At 38.9% G+C, this 21,221-nt stretch overlaps 1 protein-coding gene across 5 annotated transcripts in view; it reads right to left on the bottom strand.

Moving 5' to 3' along the window:
* PPIL2 (peptidylprolyl isomerase like 2) overlaps positions 1-21,221 on the bottom strand; it is a 74,336-nt gene that overhangs the window by 43,285 nt on the left and 9,830 nt on the right. For 4 of the 5 annotated variants that reach the window (XM_052797868.1, XM_052797869.1, XM_052797870.1 and 1 more), the window contains 4 exons: positions 14,540-14,591; positions 12,229-12,320; positions 10,599-10,688; positions 1,327-1,402 (listed from right to left, as the gene is read on the bottom strand). In XM_052797868.1, the coding sequence (XP_052653828.1) occupies positions 1,327-1,402; positions 10,599-10,688; positions 12,229-12,320; positions 14,540-14,591 (310 nt within the window). The remainder of the gene's footprint in view (positions 1-1,326; positions 1,403-10,598; positions 10,689-12,228; positions 12,321-14,539; positions 14,592-21,221) is intronic. The other variant, XM_052797872.1, reaches the window with a different exon arrangement.

Genomic DNA, 21,221 nt, shown 5'->3' with positions numbered 1-21,221 from the left:
ATTATCTCTACTTTTTTTTTAAATAAAAAGGTCTAGTAACTATATTTATTCCTGCAGAAACAGTAACAAATAGCAATGCATAACACTAATGACAGTATAACTTGAAATATAGCACAATAAATGCCAATATGATGAAGTATAATAAAAGAAAAAAACAATTTCAAATCAACTACTGCAAAAATTCCTTTGAAACCACTAGAAAGTATCTAAGTCCATGCAAGTCTTGTAAAATTTTCATAGAATAATAAAGACAAGATATAGTTGGGTACGATATAAACTTCTGTCCTTTGTCTCGTCACTGAATGGCCAGGCCTGTGATGCAAAAATCCCAAGATCAGTTCTTTAATGTGATACCAGGGGGACAAGGCTGGTGGACTGGACTGTAGAAATTGATTTTTTTAATTTATTTAATTTTTTTATTTTTACAAGTTTCACTTGTTCTCTGTCTTGGTATGCCTACTATCTGCTGGATATTAAATATTCCATCTCTGAGATAATACCCACTTATTTTTAGCAGGTAAACAGAAAGAGAGATGCTTGCTTGCAGAATTAGTAGTTTTAAAAAAAAAAAAAAAAAGAGATGAGATGAGATGAGCATAATAAGACCCAGAAAAACACACCATGCTTAGAATCAGCAATTAGACCTCATTAGAAACATTTCTAATGGAAACCACAAGGGCAAAGGAGATTTTTTATCTTCAGCAATTTAATATTAGCAGATATTACTAAGCATTTAGCTATCCAAAAATCACAAAAGAATTGAGAAGTAAATTTCTTAGAAATCTAGAACAGAGAAAAAAAAGAACATTTTATTTTTTATTATTAAAATTATTTTGATACTGTTTTAGAAAAATCTATATCAATGTTTAACTTGGAAGATGTCCATTATTATCCAGACAGAAGGATGGGTAATACATTGTTGATACACATGAAAGAGAGCCTAGCAGACAGGTATGGAAGATGTAGGTTTCCTTGTCTTGGTTCTGGTACAAGGCTAAGGGACCTTTTGCAAATTATTCTTCCTCCTGACTTCTCTCTCATCTACCTACTCTTAAAGGATATGGAACGCTTTCTGTGTTCGCACAGCACTCAATAGAGACAGTTAATGATTTCTCAAAGAATCATGTCTTTGCTTCAAAATTTTTTAACACCTTTTGATGCATAAAGGACAGTTTCAACAAGCTATTCATGTTTCCAAGAAGCTTTCAAAGTTACCACTAGCCACTGAGGGATGTCCATCCAGAAAACAATGTCAATTCCATAACGTCTTTCGAATTTGCATATTTGGGTTGGTATTTTCTCAGCCTACCTTCAGTTCATCCTTACCTGGATCAATTACTTTTATGTTGTTCTTAACATGAAAGAAGTTTGAGACATTGAACTTATCCAGGTTTGTTGGATCCTGAAAATAATAATTAAAAAAACAAATATCAGAGAGCTTGGTACGCACCCATTCCATGCAACAGACTAGTTTGAAGGGCAGACACCACCAAAATAAATGAATAGGGAGAGACAGAATAATTTCCATACTCCCCAAATCACAGAAAGACAAAAAAAAAATATAAAGCAATCAACCCCAACTGACATCAGCAACGAGCCTGTTCACAGTAGGCTCCTTAGGGATCTGGAACTTAGTTCCAAACATATTACACATATTTTGCCTACAAAAGTTACTAACAGAACTAAGCTGAGTCTACCCTTTCCCAGTGAGAAGAAACAATGAGAAGCTGCAACCGCCTGATTCTTTGCTTCATTCTGTCGTTTGGTCTAAGATCTATGCAAATTCACATTAGCTATCTCCTTCTATTTATAACAGTGTGCCTGATTTGCACGTGCTCTATGAACTTTTGTAATGCATTTCAAAATACAAATAAACCTCAGAGCAAGTAAGTCTTCGCAGTCAGAACTGGTTCGATTTGTTTTTTTTACTAGTGAAACCTGTGCTTACAGAATTACATGTAAAAATAAAAAAAATAAAATAAAAAGCAACAAAAAGTGGCATTATGAAAACTTTATTGAGTGACCACTCAAGGAAAACAGCAAAAATACAGTCCATTAACTGTAAGTCTTTATACTATCTCTAGGCAACTTTCTGCATAACTTTGACCTTCTGTTAGAGTGAGACAAGGAATGCCTACTGGTGATCTAGGTTACATTATACCATTATTAAACAGTCCTTAATCCTCTTCTTACAATGACTTCAAGGTTTTTTCCTCAAGCTCCTCTGAAGAACTGAAAGGTCAAAACATCAGCCCAGGACACCCAGTCATTTCTGGAAATTCTATCTTACAGAAACAATTCAAAATCTAAAATACCAAAATATCTTAATAATATGCAATAGTTTCAAGTTCAGGATAAAAATAATGCAACATATTATCCAAAGAACCATAACACTGACATGAATACTATTATCCTAAATTAATTTAACAAAGCTTCTCAGACCACCACTGTTAGTAAGACGTTCTGACAATTCCATCTCTGGTAAAAGTAACGATTAATACAAGCAGAGCTGGTAGCTCCATCACTTATTAAATGATCTAATTATGCTTTTTATTCATCCCTGAAATGGTACGCTTCCACCAGAAAGTGCATTTTTAGTTTTACTGCGGGTAGTAAAACCAAAACACATTTATGAAATCAAGCTGTGTGATTCTGTACCCTAAAGATGACCTCCTGTCTTTCTGCTGTCCCCTTTCCCAACCACTATATAATAATTTTCTGCTGTTTCCTGCCCCACTCTACCCTTCCAATAGATCTTCATCAAGACATGGACTGCCAAAACCCCCAGATATTTTATCTTTAAGATCTTGCATTAGAAACAGATAATCTTTAAATAAAACTACTAAGGAATAGGAAATTTGGACCTGTTTTTTAACCATTTTTGTATCCTCTGACACCAGCACTTAGGTGTATTTATTATTTATTACCTCGCATACATATTTATGTATGTATGAATAGAGATAATTTCAGCCTTGCTCTCTGACAGTCAACAAGATGCATGGAGAAAGTCTGGAGAAAGGGCTCAGTGTGTTGCCAGAAGACACAGGTTGCCTCCTTCCAAATACTCTTTAGTAATCGTGAGCTGTAGCTTTCCCAGACAGAAATCATTGCCTTGCACGTAAATGTACCACCTCAAAAGGTGAAGGAAGTAAGACTGCTTACCTTTCCAGGAAAGAAAAAAAAAAAAAAATCTGTGTATTAATATTAATAGAGACAGATGGATTTATAACAATCCACATGTCTGCCATTCATGGCAAAGCTGAAGGGCAAGACTGACTCCTGAAGCTGACTTTTCATGGAGAGGAGGGAGGGCAGGAGACAGCAGTAAAGATGAACCCGAAAACACCTTCACTATATTCCTCTAAATGAAGCTTCTTGATTTACTGATTCATTGATTGTTTAAAAAGAAATAAAAGGATATAACAACTGCCAGTGCCTTATGAAACCATGTGTTTTGTGCTCAGGGTACCAAGAATCAGATTACTTCAAACTGTTTCACAGCCACAGTTCATTCAATTGTTTACCTGGCTTAACCAGCCTAATTGCAGGCATTGAGCAATGCCGTTAACTCCGGCAAAAATGTTTAGTGTCTCCTTCCCTGCAAGGGATTGCTCAGGGCTCTCCAAATCGCTGCTAACCTCCCCGTAGGCAACGTATCCATTATGGTATGAAGGACAGCAGAGGCCACAGGGCAGCTCCCTCTCCTTGCAGACCACAGCCATCCATCTGCTTTCTGAGAGACCCGAGACAACCCCAAGCCCCAGAACTGAGACAAAGGTCCTCTGCACAAGGTCCTTCATCACATTCAGGTGGGCCATTTGTTCAAATGGAAACCTCGACACAGGTTTGATTTACAGTGTTGTCCCCTGTGTTCCTGATTCTGCAAAGCAGGAACCTCAACACGCATTGAGAAGGCAGACAACCCACGCGCCTACTCCAAAACCAGTTTCCCTCTGTCAGTGGAAAAAACTCTCAAAAATGGTTCCTTAAGTTGAAATTTGAGTGTCATCTTACATAGGACACCTAGGACAAGCAGTTGATATATTGATTCCTCCCTCTAAAATACTGCATCATGATGCACTAGAAGTTTGATTAGAATTAGTTTGATTAGAATTAGACAAATGTGCATACCATGTGTGACAGCACTGTGATGAATATTAAGTTAAACACAAGACACCATTTGCTTCTACCATCCCCAAGAGCAGAAACACATCTGACCAGTCCAACCTGTGCAACAGAAGACACAAACCATTTCCCTACTGATGGTACGTAGTCCTACAACACAAGATACACATTTTTAAAATGTAGGTCTATGCAAATTTTAAAAGTGCACATGGTCTTTAGACATATCACTTCAGGAAGAAAACTGTCTAAACACTAATAATTAGCCTGCCAAGTTCCTCTCATTGCATCCATGACAGTTACTGGGCACAAACTCAGAGCAGTCTAACCAAAACACCGCAGGGACGGGCAGGCGGACGTACCCGCATTGTCAAAGCCTTGAGCTTTAATGAATTAATGGCCTCTCCTGGTCAGAAAAGGCCAGAAAAAGCACGGGGATGCTCCCAATCCTGTTAAGATTAAGGCCTAGAGCCCAAAGGCCTAAAGAAATAAGTTCTGTGTAAGTGTGCAGAAACCAGAAAGGAGGATGAACCATGAAGAGTAAATTGGCCTACTTTTGTTTGTCTTAGCATGTTTAAAAGTATGTATTCAAATTACTATGGGTAGCAGTCTCAGGGTTTTTCTTATTAAGGTTACAAACCATAAACTTCAGTTTAGCAAATTACTAGCACAGACACAGACTTCAAAGGGTTGCTAACTATCATGACTATTAAAAATCTCATATTTGACGTTTTCGTGAAAGCTGAGCTCTGAAAACAAGTAATCTCAAGTTTTATTCCACTTGGTTTTTTCCTATCATTTTCCACTTTCACCTACTTAGGGCAACAGCTTAAACTCTGTTAATTTTAAGCACCATACACACAACCCCCCAGAAAAGCAGGTTAAAACCAGTGCAGTTTTAGACTGTGTGATTTCTTTGAGGCCTGATTCCTCTCTTACTATTTGCTCGGCCATGCTGCACCCCTAATTATCTTCAGGACTGTTACTTTCATACGCTGACCATGTCCCAACACGTCACTTCTTTACCAGCCACTCTGCACATGCATTGGGGCAGGATTCACTCTCAGAGAGCCCTCATCCACAACCGAGAGGAAATCTGCTCTGACCTTCTGTCACACAAAGAGCAAACAAGAAATAGCTGAGGAGTGAAATATCAATTAACAGTGTGCAGCTCAGCTACCTCCAACTTAGCTCATTAGTTATGCTTCCTGCCACAAATGCCAATGGTGTTTAACAGCTTGTTGGGAACCATGTCTTATCCATTGCTGATTAGGTTATACAGAAACAATAAAATTGACATAAGGAAGCACGTAACAGTATGAGCCTTTTTTTTCCTTTAATGGCAGCAAACCTGTTTGCATTCTACCCAGATTTTTTTTTTTTTTCCCTATTTCTCCCAGGAACCACCCTCCATTTCTGTGGTGCAAAGTGGATGCATTTGTGAGCGTGCATCTATCAGGGAAGGCTCTCAGCAGGGTGCCATCAGAGGACTGTGCCTATTACCACTGGCACAACAGGGTCGGGGGGGTTTACTGCAATTCTTCTGGTGAAGAGGGACAGACCACATCTGCTTCTGCTTTACCTGCAAGGACTGCGGTTGAGCAGAGCCACACTTCTCACCAACTCCCCTCCCCTGCCAGCATACAGCCCAGCTATAGCTTCTAAGAGTTTCCAGAGCAGGAATAATTTCTGCTGTATCTTCACAAATTTGAGAGCCGTGGTTTCTGGTTTGTGAACAGAGACACAGTGGAGGATGAAGAATTGACAGGGGGCTAAAGGGGAAGTTGTTCTGAACGCTTCCTACCAAATGGGATGTGAAAGTAGGGTATTGCAGCATTCTTAAGTATTCTCTCCTCAGGATCCTCTCACACTTGTTGCGATGGGAAGAAGTCCACAGGACTCTCAGAGCCCACCACCGTGTCCAGCAAAGCACTAGCTCACGCTGTTTCTCTCTGTGCATCTTGAGCTGGGGCAAGCACGTGCTTCAGCCTGCCCACTCTTACACAAGGGAATACAGATTATACTTATTTATGTGCTTGCTAATAAGTTCCACATCATTACACAAAGAATAATTTGCAAAATATATGATTGAAACACACAAAGAATTTACAGTAACAGTAATTAATAATAATTTCTACCAGACTGTTGACCAGATTTTGTCACAAAGATTAAATGGTGGACAGCAGACCTTGAGATCTAACCCTGAATTATACCACCAAAAAAATTTACTTGGAAGATAACTTCAAATTAGATTAAACATTTAGATTGAAAACTAGCTGAAAACCTGTAAAACATGGGACTGAAACAATCACCTACTTCTGAATCGCACTCTAATGCAATCTTATTTTGTCAAAACTCTTTCAAAGCTATACTGAATCCTACCTTTAAAACAGTTGCAAAGTGAAATGATGAACAGCACTGTACCAGAATGGGAAGCAGAAGAGGGGAGTAAGAACACTGCAAATAAGCTTCAACAATACCAGCCTTCCTATTACAGATAACCCTGTCCCCACAGGTCTCTAAGTGCTTTACATCATACCTTACACATTAAGTGTAACTAATAAATCTTGAAGTACTTTAGCTGTCTGTCAGCTGGTAGCACATTCATGACATTTGCAAGGGATGCTAAGTTAGGCTGAGCTGATCATCTTTCAAGGTAAAAGAATACAAGTGGGTTTAGAGTTATAGGAAACACAGACAAAATACAACAGAAATATTCCATTTAGAAGAGATATGAACCAGTACAGCTGAGACAAAAATTATCTGAAATAATAATAAACCATAAGGAGAGAGAAACTTGGAAAAAAGTAACACCAGCACTACAAATGGAAAGCTTGACTTGAGTTTGTGGCAAGACCACACAGCTAAGAAAACGAAATTTCAACTTGAGGGTAGAGAGCTACAGTCTAAAAAATCCAGTCATATTAAGACTGCTAGTGTCTAGGAAGAGTTTAATATGGAATAATGCCACGTGTATTTCTGTTGTTATCAGCAAGATATTAAACCAGAATCCATGACATCTTTTGCCTGAATAACTACATTCCAGTTCTGGTAATGTACCTTGCACACCAGGATATAGTATTATTCTTTACCTCCTGCCCTGAGGGGCTGGATAATATCACCATATGCTGATGAAAAACTGCCATGCTCTACCCCAGGACATTTGCATTTCAACAGAGAAAAAAGCAATTTCTGTATATGTAAGTGCAGGAAGCACTGTGGATTCCTTTACAAAGAGAAGTACATCATAGATCTAAGATAGTGTTATTAACAAGTAAAGTTGTGATTTTCCTTTTTTTAGTTCCATATCCAAAATAATTTGTCCTTTTTAACAAGTAAACTTAATAGGACACAATTAACCATCACTAAAAGCAAAGCGACCAGCTGAGATGGTGCTCACCAGAAAAGATAACAGGGATGGATTATGATTACTGTTTGAATAATGTTTAGCAGCAAGACCAGAACAAAAAATTTCATGCAATTCTCTCTCTTCTGGAAAGAGCAAAATTTTCTGGTTTTGTTTTTAATTATATACATTAGGAGAGAGAGGTCAAGTTTGAGGTCAATAGCTATTCTGGTAGAACATCCCTAGCAGCTGTAGGATTGCCCTTTATGTATCAACAAGGAAAAAAGTGATCATACAAATAATCTGTAAACATACATTATTCAAATTTTCCATTTATCATGTTGTATTTCACTAGCAAACACAGGTACCCTATCTGCTTCCTAGGACATTCAGAGTCAGCCTCTGGAAACGCGATTTCCTATTGATAAACACAGCTATTACAGACAGTCCTATTCAGCTGTTATTTGCAAAGCAAAGAATGTTTTTTATAGCAACTTCCTTTATATCTACCTTTTTGCCAAACAGGAGGATCAGTGTTACCAACTCACTCTATTCCAGCTCTCTCAGATACGACAGTACTCAATTTACATGGGGGAATGGGAAAACAACAAAGTGATAAATTTCAACACAGAATTGAAAGGTTTTTAAGAGAAGCGGGATTTGGGATAGAGCTCTAGAGCCACAAATTGAAACACAACAGATTGCAGTCATGAACTCTGGCTAAGAAACAAAGCCACAGGTGGTAGAGCTTGGCAGTAGGAAGCCACCATGCTGCCTGCAGTGTTGTCAACAAGAGAGCTTGCGGAGGAGACATTGGTCTGCCTTTCAACAATTTACATGAAGAAAATATGATGAGAAAATAACGACAGATTCCTATACCACATATACATAAGCAATTTTAATACCCAGGCTGGTCATACCACTTTAGGTTGCATTCTGGCCTCAACAAAGCAAGTCAGGGTAGGGCACCATTTGATTAGGAGAAATCAAGGTATACTTGCACGTTTGCAGTGGGTGTTGTGCAGTATATTAAATGGCTTACTTCTCATTCAACACCCTGAAGCCATTTTAGCCTGTTTGTTGAAAATCCTTTTTTGAAAAAAAATATTTAAAAGCTAATTGGGTGAAGGGTCAAACTTTAGCTGGCTAACAGCATTCAGATGGTCAAAATCTCTTCCAGTCCAATCCCAAGGTGAGAGTACCTTTGCTATTTCTAAACTTACTTGAGAAGAGTATACCACAGGATTGTACACTACAGAAGTTAACACCAACCCACAACAAGTTGTTTACTTAAGAGGAACAAATCTACTCAACGCATTACCAACATCATCCTAAACGGAGGTGAGAGAGGTACAGGCAATGCAAGGCTGTGACCTTCATGTAGCTTGCAGGATGACTGTACCAGTGACTGGACAACTATCATAATCTACTTAGTTTCTGTTACCAGACATATTCGTCCAAGCAAGAAAGAAACCAAACATGTCAAGAACAGAATGAAGATGAAAAATATTGATAAAAATCCACATAGGGAACATCTAAATTGCTAGCTATTGCTAGATTTAGGGGACTATAGCATCTGTTTGCTCTTATGAAAAATCAAAGCTAGGCATGTAACAGGAACACACTCTTTATACATACATTCAATTCCAAACCTACAAAACATACCGAAATATTTTTAAATGACTGCACATTTCAATTATTTGTTCAAAATAATTTGGTTTTCCACACTGATGCACAGAAACATTTTTAGTCACTCATGTTGTCTTTTTTTACCGTTCCAAATCCATTAGCAACCATGCAGTTACATTCAAATAACATTCTGTTGGGAGCTTTCAATCTGAAAAAGCTATGTTTTTTGCCTCCATTGGATTAAAAACATTTTACTTTGTTGCATTAGCTTGAACTGCCACAAGCCCAAAGGAATAGAGGAAAAATATTTATAAACATGCTGTTCAGCACTGGGGAGTAGGAAAGAGGGGATATATTTCATTTAAATTTAGACATAAATGAAAAATATTTTTCTATTCAAATTAGACTGTATTAGTCTTGGTTAGTGGCAATTAACTGTTCATGAGATGCACACTAACTCGTGACTCCAATAACAATGATCTTTGAATCTTTTTTCCCCTATTTTGAAATCATGCAAGCTTAAAAATGCCTACTTTTAAACAAATTTTTTAGATCTTTTGATACTAAACATCATCTGTAAATAACTATCTTTTACACTGTGAAATTTACAGTGCTGTTTTAATTTAGGTTTTAATTCTGCTAAAATCAGTAAAAGGCCAATATTGGTATCTATTCAGAATAAAACCATTCTAAGCAAGCACTTAAAGAAAATCCTCTGTTTTGCTGCTTATTTTACTCTACATTTAGAGAAACTTTCTATAAAAAATGCTTTTCTGAAGCTTTGACTTTTTTAGGCATCATCAAAAGAGTAAGATGGACAATCAACTTCAGTCTTAATGTAACATGTTGACTTCCTAAAAGTTTATAGACTTTACATTCTAAAACATGTTTCTTTTGATAACATAGACCAAGTACTGTTGGCTGTCTAGAGCTGAAGACGATTCCAGACATATCTTTACCTTTCCTCTACCCAGTCTTTTCCCAATGCACTTCTTAAGTCTCACAATAAATCAGGGGTGTCACCGCAATTTTTCAGGTAAGATTAACCAAAAAACCCCAAAAATCTTATGTGTAGTTTGATATCTAAAACTTACAATTATGCACAAGGTCTTATATTTAGTCAGATACAGTGACATAGTGAGCAACCGCAAATACATTCGTAAAAATTCACATTTTTACATGGCATCCTTGACTTTTTCTGGGTACCTTTTTTTTTTTTTTCTTCCTTCAGTTTACAAAGTTGAACAATCTGCTTATCTACAAGGCACACAATAATCACTCTAGAGATTTGTCAGGCTCTAAGTTATATGAAATCTTTGTGGTTCATCTGGATAACAAAGAAAATACAGCAGTTCCCTTTCTACCCACCTCCAAGACACACATACAGACAATGTTTCTCTGTTCAATTATTCTAAATTCCTGCTATAACAGTGTACATAGCAACATTTCATCCTCTGCAAAAAAGCTGTATAGTAAGACATGTACAGAGACAAAAGTTTACCTGCAGTGTCACAATGTCTTGCCGAGTGAAGGGCTCATCTGTCAAAAGATCCTTGTAGCTCTTTGGTTTTATGTTCAGCTGCTCAACTGCCTAACAGCCAGGCAAAAGACATAGATACTAAAAATTGGATTCTAATGCGTAAATAGTACAAGTAAATATGTGATACCAATAAAACCTTAAGGTACAAATGATGAAAACAATTTTAGCCTTCATTCTCAACTCACAGCTGCAGTATTTTCATTATGTGCTTTAACAGATGAGAAGCTTTTGTCTTTCATCCCTACAAAACTCGACAGTTTTGTGTTGTTTGCTTTTTTAAAAAAAAGAAAGAACCTTGCAGTCTCCATTCCATAGTTATGCATATAATTTTATCCAAATTCATCATAAAAATATTGCCAAAATAAAAAAACTTGCTTGCAGTTTTCTAAGTTAAGTATTTACAGATGGTATAAGACAGGCAGCTTTAACAAGGGGTCACTATCTCCCCCACTGTCAGCACCCCTCAGGGAGACACGCGTGTCCCAGGCCAGCTCATACCGCAGCAGAGTTGCATTAGCCCCTCACATTCTGTCCACCCTGACTGCTGCACCTAGCCTGCAGCAACACTTCTGTTCACCTGAGAAAATTAAACGATGCTCAACAAAGCAGCAGTGTGTCATTTCATAGTGAGAATCAATGTGGAATAAATGCTTTGTCATTACGAACATATACATCATACAGAGTGATGATTATGGAGGTCTACCTGAAAAAAAACTGAATCTGTCTTATTCACCCAAATGTCCTCTATTCTCCTTAGATGAAAGTGATAATATTTTTCTAGTACCTCCAAGAGTCCATAAATTAATTCCATACTTAAAAAAAACCAATAAATGCTATTGCTTCAACTGGTATACCACAAGAGAAACAGACCCTCTTGGCGCAGCTTGTTTAGGAAGCCCGGTATTATAACTTGTAGTAAACTGAGCAATAGTTTTACAATATCAACAAGCATTTAACAAAGACTACTCTTAAACTCATTCTTGCCTTTTAACCACAGCAATCAGAGGATCATGCTTCCAGAAGGAACAGAAAATACTTTCTATTTTAACTTAATCTTGACTGCTTTCACAGCTGGAATGAAGACAGTTCAACTACAACAGAGCAAGTTTCAAAAATGTGATGAATCCAGCCTTTTCCTTGATTGCAATGGTTTCAGCTTACTCCTCTCTCAGTATCTGAAAGTCCTACTGGAATTTCCCATCAACAGATTTCAAAAAGCAGATGTTTCAGTGTTCAGACTTTTTACAACTCTGGATATGGATCCATTAATTGAAGGATTTATTTGCTACTGAAAAATAAACAAACCTTGCTTTTGCAATAAGGATTATGCAAACAAGTCAAAACTAAAATTCCACCTGGGTTAACACAAACGTTCACAAAACACAAATAAAAATGCAGTTCAAGTGTCCATTAAGGCAGTCTCTCTGCTCTTTCCCCAGCTTCAGTTAAAATACTCTTTTCTCCTCATACTTCAATTTCCCTGGCTGTAAAACAAGAATAAAACTTACCTATCTTGTTAAAGCATTTTGTGATCTTGAATGAAATGCATCAAGTATAAAATTTTAATAATGAAATGCAACAGAGAACCTACCTCATAGGCAAACACATTTCCAGTTGTCTTGATGGCCACAATATGGGAGTTATTGGTGAATACAGTAAACAGCACTGGACAGTGGTATTTACCTGATGGAGGGGAAAAAGCTTAAATTTGGCATGAAGTCCTGCAACTGTTTTGAAATAGTTAATTTCTGTTATCTCTGTGAAGGATATTTACATTAATTTTTAACATAAAATGTAACTTCAGTGTGTATTTAACGGTGTTTTAACTACAGTATGATTCTTCAGTGCCAAATAGAAAAACTAACACGAGAATTATAAAGCAAGCAATGAAAATGCAGTTTTGAAATCTACTGCCTTCAATCCCTCAACACAGAACTTTGTCCAACTTGCTTGATATCTATGAAGTACCACAATACAATTGTTATTTTTGTAATCAAAGCTCTATTGATAGCATGAGCCTGTACCTTGTAACATGCCCAGTGCCCTATTTTCAGTGTTGTTCCCAGAAATAAAAGTTTAGCTTATGTCCTACAAAAAAGTTCACAGCAGCTGTTGTGCTTTTAGGAGAGGAGAGTATTTTGTATTCAAATGTGGCAAGCAGAATGCCATTAAATCTGAACACGTTATTCAATAAGGAACCCAGCTTCTGCTCTAATCAAGCTGTGAATTTTCCCAGGAGGGTCAGCATAAATATTAAGCATGTCAACAACAAGCAAACTGATGGAAGGCAATGTACGAGGAAAAAGAAAAATGTCTGGATGATCTCAGCAGAAAGCAATTAGAAGAAGGTTATTAATACTTGATCAGTTTGCTAGACCTGGGGATTTGAGTGAGATTTTTTAAATAGGTTGGCCCTATTTGGTTCTTTTTTTCCTAATTACCATCTGAAAATCAAAACCAGCAGTAAGACCATAACAGAGACTGCTCACAGCACCTGCAAAGGCAGGAGAGGCAAGCACCTACAGAGTATTTACTGTTAACTGATAAGCCAGAGGAAGAACTCTGACCTCCAGCACGCAGATGCAAGTAAAAGCTGAGGACTGTTTCTATTAATACCACCAGAGCTGAAGAAAAGCCATTGCCACAAGGGACTGGAATTCAAGAGGAAGTTTAGAAAGGGATTTTTCGAAAAGGTATCAGGGTATGGCCCAACTAATGGATACAGAAACATGCTGGTAAAATGTGAGGCCTCACTCCAGCTGCATAAAAAAGAGCCAATCACCATGTTTTCAGTCCTAGCAAAAGCAGAGCTGCTGAGTGCGCACACTTGTTGATCTGGATAGAAGGAACTCAGCTAAGGAGGGATCATTAAATGGAATAAACTGCAATATCTGAAGACCTTTTTATCATACAGGTGTGAACCGAGAAGATCCTACATATGTAGCAACCATTCTACATGTTAAGATTTGAAGAAAAGTCTGCTGATAGACAGAAATGCAACATTTTCCCCTTTTGTTGCATTTTCCCTTGATCAGTTAATGACATAGCATGCACCTTTTTAAGGAAAAGGCTTCTAAGACTGTGTGGCTGCCATCATTCCAACCCAGCACTATGAACTAGACTTCTTTAAGGAAAGCACAATATCACAGTACCTTTCAAAAACCTTGGCCACAGTGACTATTGATCATTTTTTAACACCCTGCTCTTGAGACAGATGGAACACAAAATGCAGAAGAAATCCATCAGCTAGTGATAAGACCTTGTAGTCCATGGACTTTGGTAAGGAGACAGACACTCCAGAATTTTATTGCCACCTAATCCCTGCCACTCTAATTTCAAAGAAATCATTATCTGCCTTGTAAAAGATGAATTCATCTCCGCTTTTCTCTTTTATTCTTAGCATCCTCTCTTAGATGGCAGATTTTATATCTTTAACCCTGCAGAAATAAAGCTTGAGACTGCTGTCTTGTGTTCTGCTATTCATAAAATCCCACATGTTCATTTAAGTCTAATTCATTTTATAAACAAAAAGTTGTTCAAAATCAAGTGAACGGCAAATATTGCCCCAGGCAAGTTAGAAAAAGATAACATATCATAGAAATTTAGCCATTTCTTAAATTTCTCCTTAAAGTAAACAGTACCTTACTGCAGTAGCAGCTATAGTAAAGTGAAATTGCTGAATAATTTACAGCTCCCCGGTGTAAAGAAAAACAGAAATGGAACTTTAAAGGTAAACATGTCACTCACAAGAAGCAGTTATTCTACTCAAAAAACAAAAACCATGATAGAGAACACAAACTACATAACTTTACCATGAGTAAGACAAACCAGGATTTATTAAAGCACTCATTAAGAAAAAAAAAACAAACAAAACACAAACCACAGAGAATTACCACACTTACCTTCACTGTTTTTAGCAAAATTCAGCTTTATAAGCGATTTGGCATCTAGTTTCTAAAGAAAATGAAGCATTAAAAAAATTAATCACAACAGAACTTAACCATGGAAATAAAAGGAAAGTGTAACATCAGTGTTAGGATTTTAATAGTACATAATTTATTAATAATATATTGCAAGTCTTCTGAATCACCAGAACCCTGGGAATTTAAGTCACAGACAGCCCACAAAAACAAGGCTCACCGAGGCTGAGAACTGGGGTACATTGATTTACAGTGTTGTAGTTTGACACAGTACAGTGCTAACCAGAGTGAATAAGCTCAAGAAGTTGCACACAATTGTCTTAGCACAAACTGAAAAGGGAGTCTGCATGAAAAGCTAAGAGGCAAAGATCATTGCTGCTGATCAGAAATGACAATTCAGAAGGGACCTCTGATGGAAGTCATAAAGCCAGCAAACCTTTTTGGCAATCAAGCTTGCTACCTTTTCTGAAATAACTGTCATTTTTCTTTTACTTCAGGAAACGTGTAGCAGAGCCCAAATGATAACTAGCAGACACGGAGGTACAAATTCTCTAGAGAGGCACTTCAGGTGATGAAGGGAGTCCCAGGAGGGATCTTCGGCTACTTAATCCCCAGGTAGCAATTCCACAGAACAGGGAACTAAGATAGCAGCCGAGGCTGGGGTAATGTTCTCTGACTCCAGAGAGGACACCGCAAACTAAGCTAGTTCCTGCTCTCCCATCCTTCATCAGAAGAATGTCTATGGCATTTTTCTGCTGCCCTCTCTCCGGAGGGGCTTTCTGACATCGGGAGGGAAGAGCTATCGGGCTGGCAAACACTTCTGGACGATCAGGCTGCTCCCTCCCCGCACCCTTCCCTAAGACATGAAAGCTGCAAACACACCCAAAATAACAGTGAGCCTTCAGTAACACGACAGGACAGGCCCACATACGCCAGTCATTTCACAGGGTCAGTATCGCTGGCATGACATGACAGGGCATACCACGACCGAGGTCACCCCGCCAGGACGGTCAGGTAGTGCTCAACTGGGGCACCCAGCTGCAGACAAAGTCCAGCCCAGTAAGCTGCAAGGCTGAGTCAGGATCTCAGATACATTAAAAAACCAACAAACCTTTTGATTGTTATCAGCTGCCAGAGACAGTTTCACTGCCAAATTGATCGTTAAAAGCACACACAGCACAGGCCTTTATAAAAGAAACAATCGGTTCTCTTCTCAAAACATGCACCTGAGCAGATTAGGGAGGTTTTTATAACCTAGACAGCTCTTTATAAACAGCTACGAGTGGAGCTCTGCCAGCCACGGTGCCGATGCTGTGAGTTCAATCATTATGGCAAAGAGTGATAACAAAATCATGTGAAACTAAGTCAGTGGGCTTTTTCTGGCTAATCAAAATTCATATTCTTGGTTCAGAGAGTACACATTATGACAGCTGGACTCATTCGTTTATAGAAAGGCACATCTCAAATTCTTTTCAGCCAACTGGCAGGCTCATATGCTGCCGGAAAGGTAGCCATCTCTCTAATTTATTAGCAAGAAGAGCAACGAGGGCTAGTAGGAATAAGATGAGAAGGGGAAAAAGAGGCCAGGTTAGGTTATATTTAGTTAGGCAATCAAAGACCAGTGCCGCTGTTTTTCCTTAAGTGGATTCTCAAAAATAAGCCCCAAACCCCAACAACTGCACACTGCTGGGGCACAAAGACAGACAGCAAAGGCAACAGCATCTTCTGAAATGACTAACTGAATGCAGAGCTTTATTCATTTATTTACCTTCTTACAAGAACAAAATTGTCACAGAAGTAGTATGGGAACAGCAGAGTTGCCAAAATGAACATATGATCCTGGACAGATCTGATCAACCTAAACAACTTATTAACACAAAGCAGCATCCATCTGTGCACATGCTGTGCAACAGCCCAAAAATTATGTTCCAGAAAAAGCTTCTTTAGAAATACAACCACTGGAAACATTGATAATTTGAAGGAAGGCCTTTAAATTATCTTCCTGGCAGACTTGAGCTATCCCCTAAACATATGAGCAGATCATCTTTAAACAAAAATGGAAACAGTTCCCTAAGAAACAGTTTAGCATGACTGAAGATTCAGATTTATACCTTGACAGAAATTCAGTGGAAAAGACAGACTAAACTGCTATACAGACTTTAAAGGTAGCAAAAGCTGCACTACACTGTTTCATCTGTCAACGTATGATGATCAGGGGGTTGGAGCACCTCCCCTATGAGGACAAGATGAGACACTTGGGGTTGTTGAGCCTGGAGAAGAAAAGGCTCCAGGGAGACCTTATAGCAGCCTTCCAGTACTTAAAGGGGGCCTGCAGGAAAGATGGGGAGGGACCCTTTAAAAGGGAGTGTAGTGATAGGGCAAGGGGTAACAGTTTTAAACTGAAAGAGGGTAGATTTAGATTAGATGTTAGGAAGAAGTTCTTTACTGTAAGGGTGGTGAGGCACTGGCACAGGTTGTCCAGAGAAGTTGCAGATGCCCCATCCCTGGCAGTGTTCAAGGCCAGGTTGGATGGGGCTTTGAGCAACCTGGTCTAACGGAAGGTGTCCCTGCCCATGGCAGGGGGGTTGGAACTAGATGATCTTTAAGGTCCCTTCCAACCCAAACCATTCTGCGATTCTATGTATTGTTAGAAGTGCTGCCAAATCCTCAGACTCCTACTCTGTACCCAGGGAAATAGTATGGTATTTCAGGTCACATTGTTCCATAATATGGAAAAAGGTTAGTTTTCAGCATCAGTTACTCATGGTGCATCAGCTGCTTGTGCTGGCATCTGTTCCCCACTGAGACCAGACTTATACAGTCTTGTATGTCAACAGTAAATAAAAAAATAGTGATTCTCATATAGGAGTTGAAATACATGCACTGCCTGGATTCTTCTTCCAGGATGAGAACTGTATCCTGAAGTGCTGTATGAACATTATAAACTTCTATTGCCACAGACTAGCGCCCTATCAAGCTTGCATTGAAGAAGTGACCTTGGCATGTCAGCTCACACCCTCTGGAGCAGCTCTGCACTTCAGCTGAGCTGGCAACAGCTTCATGCCCAAGCACTCCCACACCGTATCACGAGGGAACTTCCCACTACTGATAAAGGATGTTGTTTGTGCAATGTATTTATGAAAAGGGATGGAAATGGACCAAGAGTTGTATATGAGAAAATATGTGGGGGAAATATAATTAGGGCAACACCTCAAAAATATTTTGAGAAGTTGATTGACATGTCTTAACGCACGTCAAGACAAGAGGGGGATTTAGTGTTTTGTCAAAGGAAATCTTTGGAGCACCAGAATGGCAAAACCAGGCAATGATCTGCTACAAAGGACTGCCATGGCCTACAAAGGCAGCTCAGTGCCCAAGACCAGGCTGCAGGATTGGGCAACTGCACATGGAGCAGCCACAGAGGAGGGAGTCCAGCCCACACACCAGGACTTCCAGTTGGTCCAGTTTTGAAAGACCTACATGTTACACAGGAAACTACAAAAGGACATGACATAGGAAACCTGTATCATATTTTTTTTCCCTCTCAAGTTTTTCATTTCACATGAAAACTGGGTTATCTTGCATGTCGGTGAGTCTGCTTTTATTTATTCTCCATCAAAAGTCAAAGCTTTCCAAGCATCATCACACAGTTTGTTGCCATGGAAATGACCATTATGCCACAAACAGGTGCCAGCCTTCACAGGAAGAGACACCAGGAGTGAATGAGTCCTAAAATGAGTTAAAGTACTTGTTTTCATGCATTTCTTATTATTAATAAAGCATAAGAGAGCTCAAATATTGCATACACAGCTCAAGTTCAAAACTATTTCCAACCTGAGTTGCCCTGACACACACCTACCATCCAGTTTCAGCCAATCTCCAGTGAAAAAAGCAAGGAAAAACCAATGTTTATTAAAAACACTTGATCTAATTAAAATTCTAAATTCTTAACGAAAATGAAAGGCCACAAGCATCCGCCACTTCCCCTAAGCAGAAATAAGAGCTGCATATTCACTTCTAAAAATATTTAATGCAAGAATACTGGAAAGCAGACACATTTCACGGCGCGTAATGCCAGCTGCTCCACAGCAAGGAAGGGCTAAAAAAACCAAATGCAAAACCATGCAAGCTCTTTTCTCACTGACTCCTCTTTCACAGGCGCACTTCCACAAAGGCAGCCAAGGCTACTTTTGGCCATGACCTACTTTCTTGCAGCAGCAAGAAGCCCCACCGCCCTGCACGGTCTCATCTGTCAGCTGACAGCACTCGCTCCTGTGGGATCCCAAAGGGCAGCATCCTTTATTGATACCCAAAGCAGAGGTTATTACGATGCGTAGGTTAGTGGGGCACTGTGGCAGCTCACGGATGAAGCATGCCGATTATTTCAAATTAAATCATTCTCTGTCATCGCTGTGTGTCTCATGAAGATATGACCTACAATCCCCGCGCATCAATTAGTTACACTTTCTGAATCTCTTTGGTCTGTGGCTGCATGTTCTTCTTTTTAATGAGGCTCTGACCCTGCTGGATACGCACCAGCCTGAAAAGCAATCAAAATGGGCTCATTTGATTTTCTACCCACACATGGGTAGAGCTGGTGATGTGCGGCAAGAGTTGTATTTAGTAAATACAGACTTTCTCACTCTATCAACAGTAATTGAGTTAGCATTAAAATATTCAACACTTGGGGATCGGACACACATCTGAATGGCCTCTGGCAGGAATGCAAAATAATCCAGTGAAGCTATTGTGGGGAAAAATTTGTGTGTCACATCTGAACTGGTTGACAACACAAGGACAAAATCATCCAGTGCTGCCGTGGCCATTTGGTGGGTTCTCATCTCACCAAAACAAGCAACACAGAGTTACCTCAAATAGAAGAGAAAGCCAAACCAAATACTAATATTAAAACACAACATTGCCTACCAAGTACCAAATTTAGCTTAGCAGCAAATGAATTTTGTATCAATTTCTTTGGTTGCTTTAAAGATGAGACCTGTTGCTCTTTGCATACAGCTTCATATTTTAAGAAGCCCTCTTACAATTTTCTCTGCTATAAAACCTTCAAGAAATATGGGAATATGAATTGAATGAATAGTATTGGAATAACTCCATGTATAATGTTACTTATTTCAGATCTTGTAATTCGATTGAATGATGATAAAAGGCATTGGAAATCCTTAGGAAGTCTACACTATGGGAGCGCGATTGGAAAAAGCAGCACTGTTTTAACAAGATAAGCCATCTTCATGTAGTTTCGTATTTCACGAAAAATTTGGGGTCAGCAGCCAAGAGGCCAGAATAGTCTCATGATTCAAGGTATTGTTTCTATGTTCAGTTCAACAGCAAAAATGCTAGATATTTATCATGTGGGCAATGGTCTACCAAATGCTAAAAAGATATCCTCAATGCACATTCTTGGATGAAGCTGCTGTTCAACTGCAGCTTTCATCTACTACTGAACTGGTATGGAAATGGACACAAAAGATCCTTCATTACGCATTTCCAGACCACTGTATTTCCATATTTAGATTTTAATTAAACTGACACCATATGGTCACCAAAGCCTTGTCCAGAGAATCATAAAGATATGCTTGATAACACACACATGGCTTACAGATACTAGCAGTAATGTTGCTCTATCAAAGAGCACGTTAACAGAAATTACCATGAGAAGAAGATGCGTAGTTTCATCTACAAGATTAAACCTGTAGTCTTAATGCAGTCAGAAGCCTATCAATCCAGAGACCCACAGCCAGATACAACACGGTTCATGGAAAATAAAGCTTTGCAGAAGCATCAAAAAGCTAGTCTCCAATTTTAGTGAAAAACAGGCAAGTAAGGATCTGTAGGAAACCTCATGCTGCATCTCATTTAAGGCTAGAGCGTTTCACAGCTGCTAGTTTTTCAAGTGTCACAATCACAAAACCCCATCCAATGTGCACAATTCCACAAAACACAGAAAAGGAAAAAAAAGAGACCATCTGTCCAGTCTGTAAAACCTAGATGTAAATACGTTTTTGCTGTAAGGGAAATAATACATTAGGAATAATGCTAGACACATTATCTGCCTGCATCCAGAGCTGGCTTACTGGATAAAACACTGCCCATCACCACCACCACAATCCCCATCAGCAAGGTGTGAAGGAGGCACAGCAGCTTGGCCAGTGACTCATGACACTGGAGGGTTTTAAACATCTCCTTTTGATAAAGCACTTGAACAGTAAGTCTAGGCAAATCTCATCTTCTTTGCTCTAACTGTTGCCCAAAGATACAGGGAATTGAAAAATAAATCCCCCTTTTAGGACAGATAAAGGCTATCTCTTGGTGGTGCTGGGTGCACTACTGTAAAACACACCAATACAACTTTGGAAGAGAAACAACCAACTATCCACGTGTTCGCCACTAACAAAGGAGAGTGGGAAAGTTTCAGAAAATGCAACAAAAAAGGAGTCATCTTCCAGGTCATCAGCCTCACCGGGACCTTCATCCCCTTGACCCCCCTGTGTTTTATGACTATTGCCAGCTATGACACATGACTTTCTGGTCATTCCTCTAGGCAGTAATCATGTCCTCATATGTTTCTATCCAGGGGCCTTGAAAATTTATGGTCACTAGTCAAATATTAACTCATTTAGACTGTTGACTAAAAGCTAATAATTTC

Source organism: Harpia harpyja, chromosome 9 (genome assembly GCF_026419915.1).
Source record: "Harpia harpyja isolate bHarHar1 chromosome 9, bHarHar1 primary haplotype, whole genome shotgun sequence".
Classification (NCBI taxonomy): Eukaryota; Metazoa; Chordata; class Aves; order Accipitriformes; family Accipitridae; genus Harpia; species Harpia harpyja.
The sequence above is the reverse complement of the archived record's forward strand: the minus strand, read 5'-3'. Positions and strand labels throughout refer to the sequence as shown.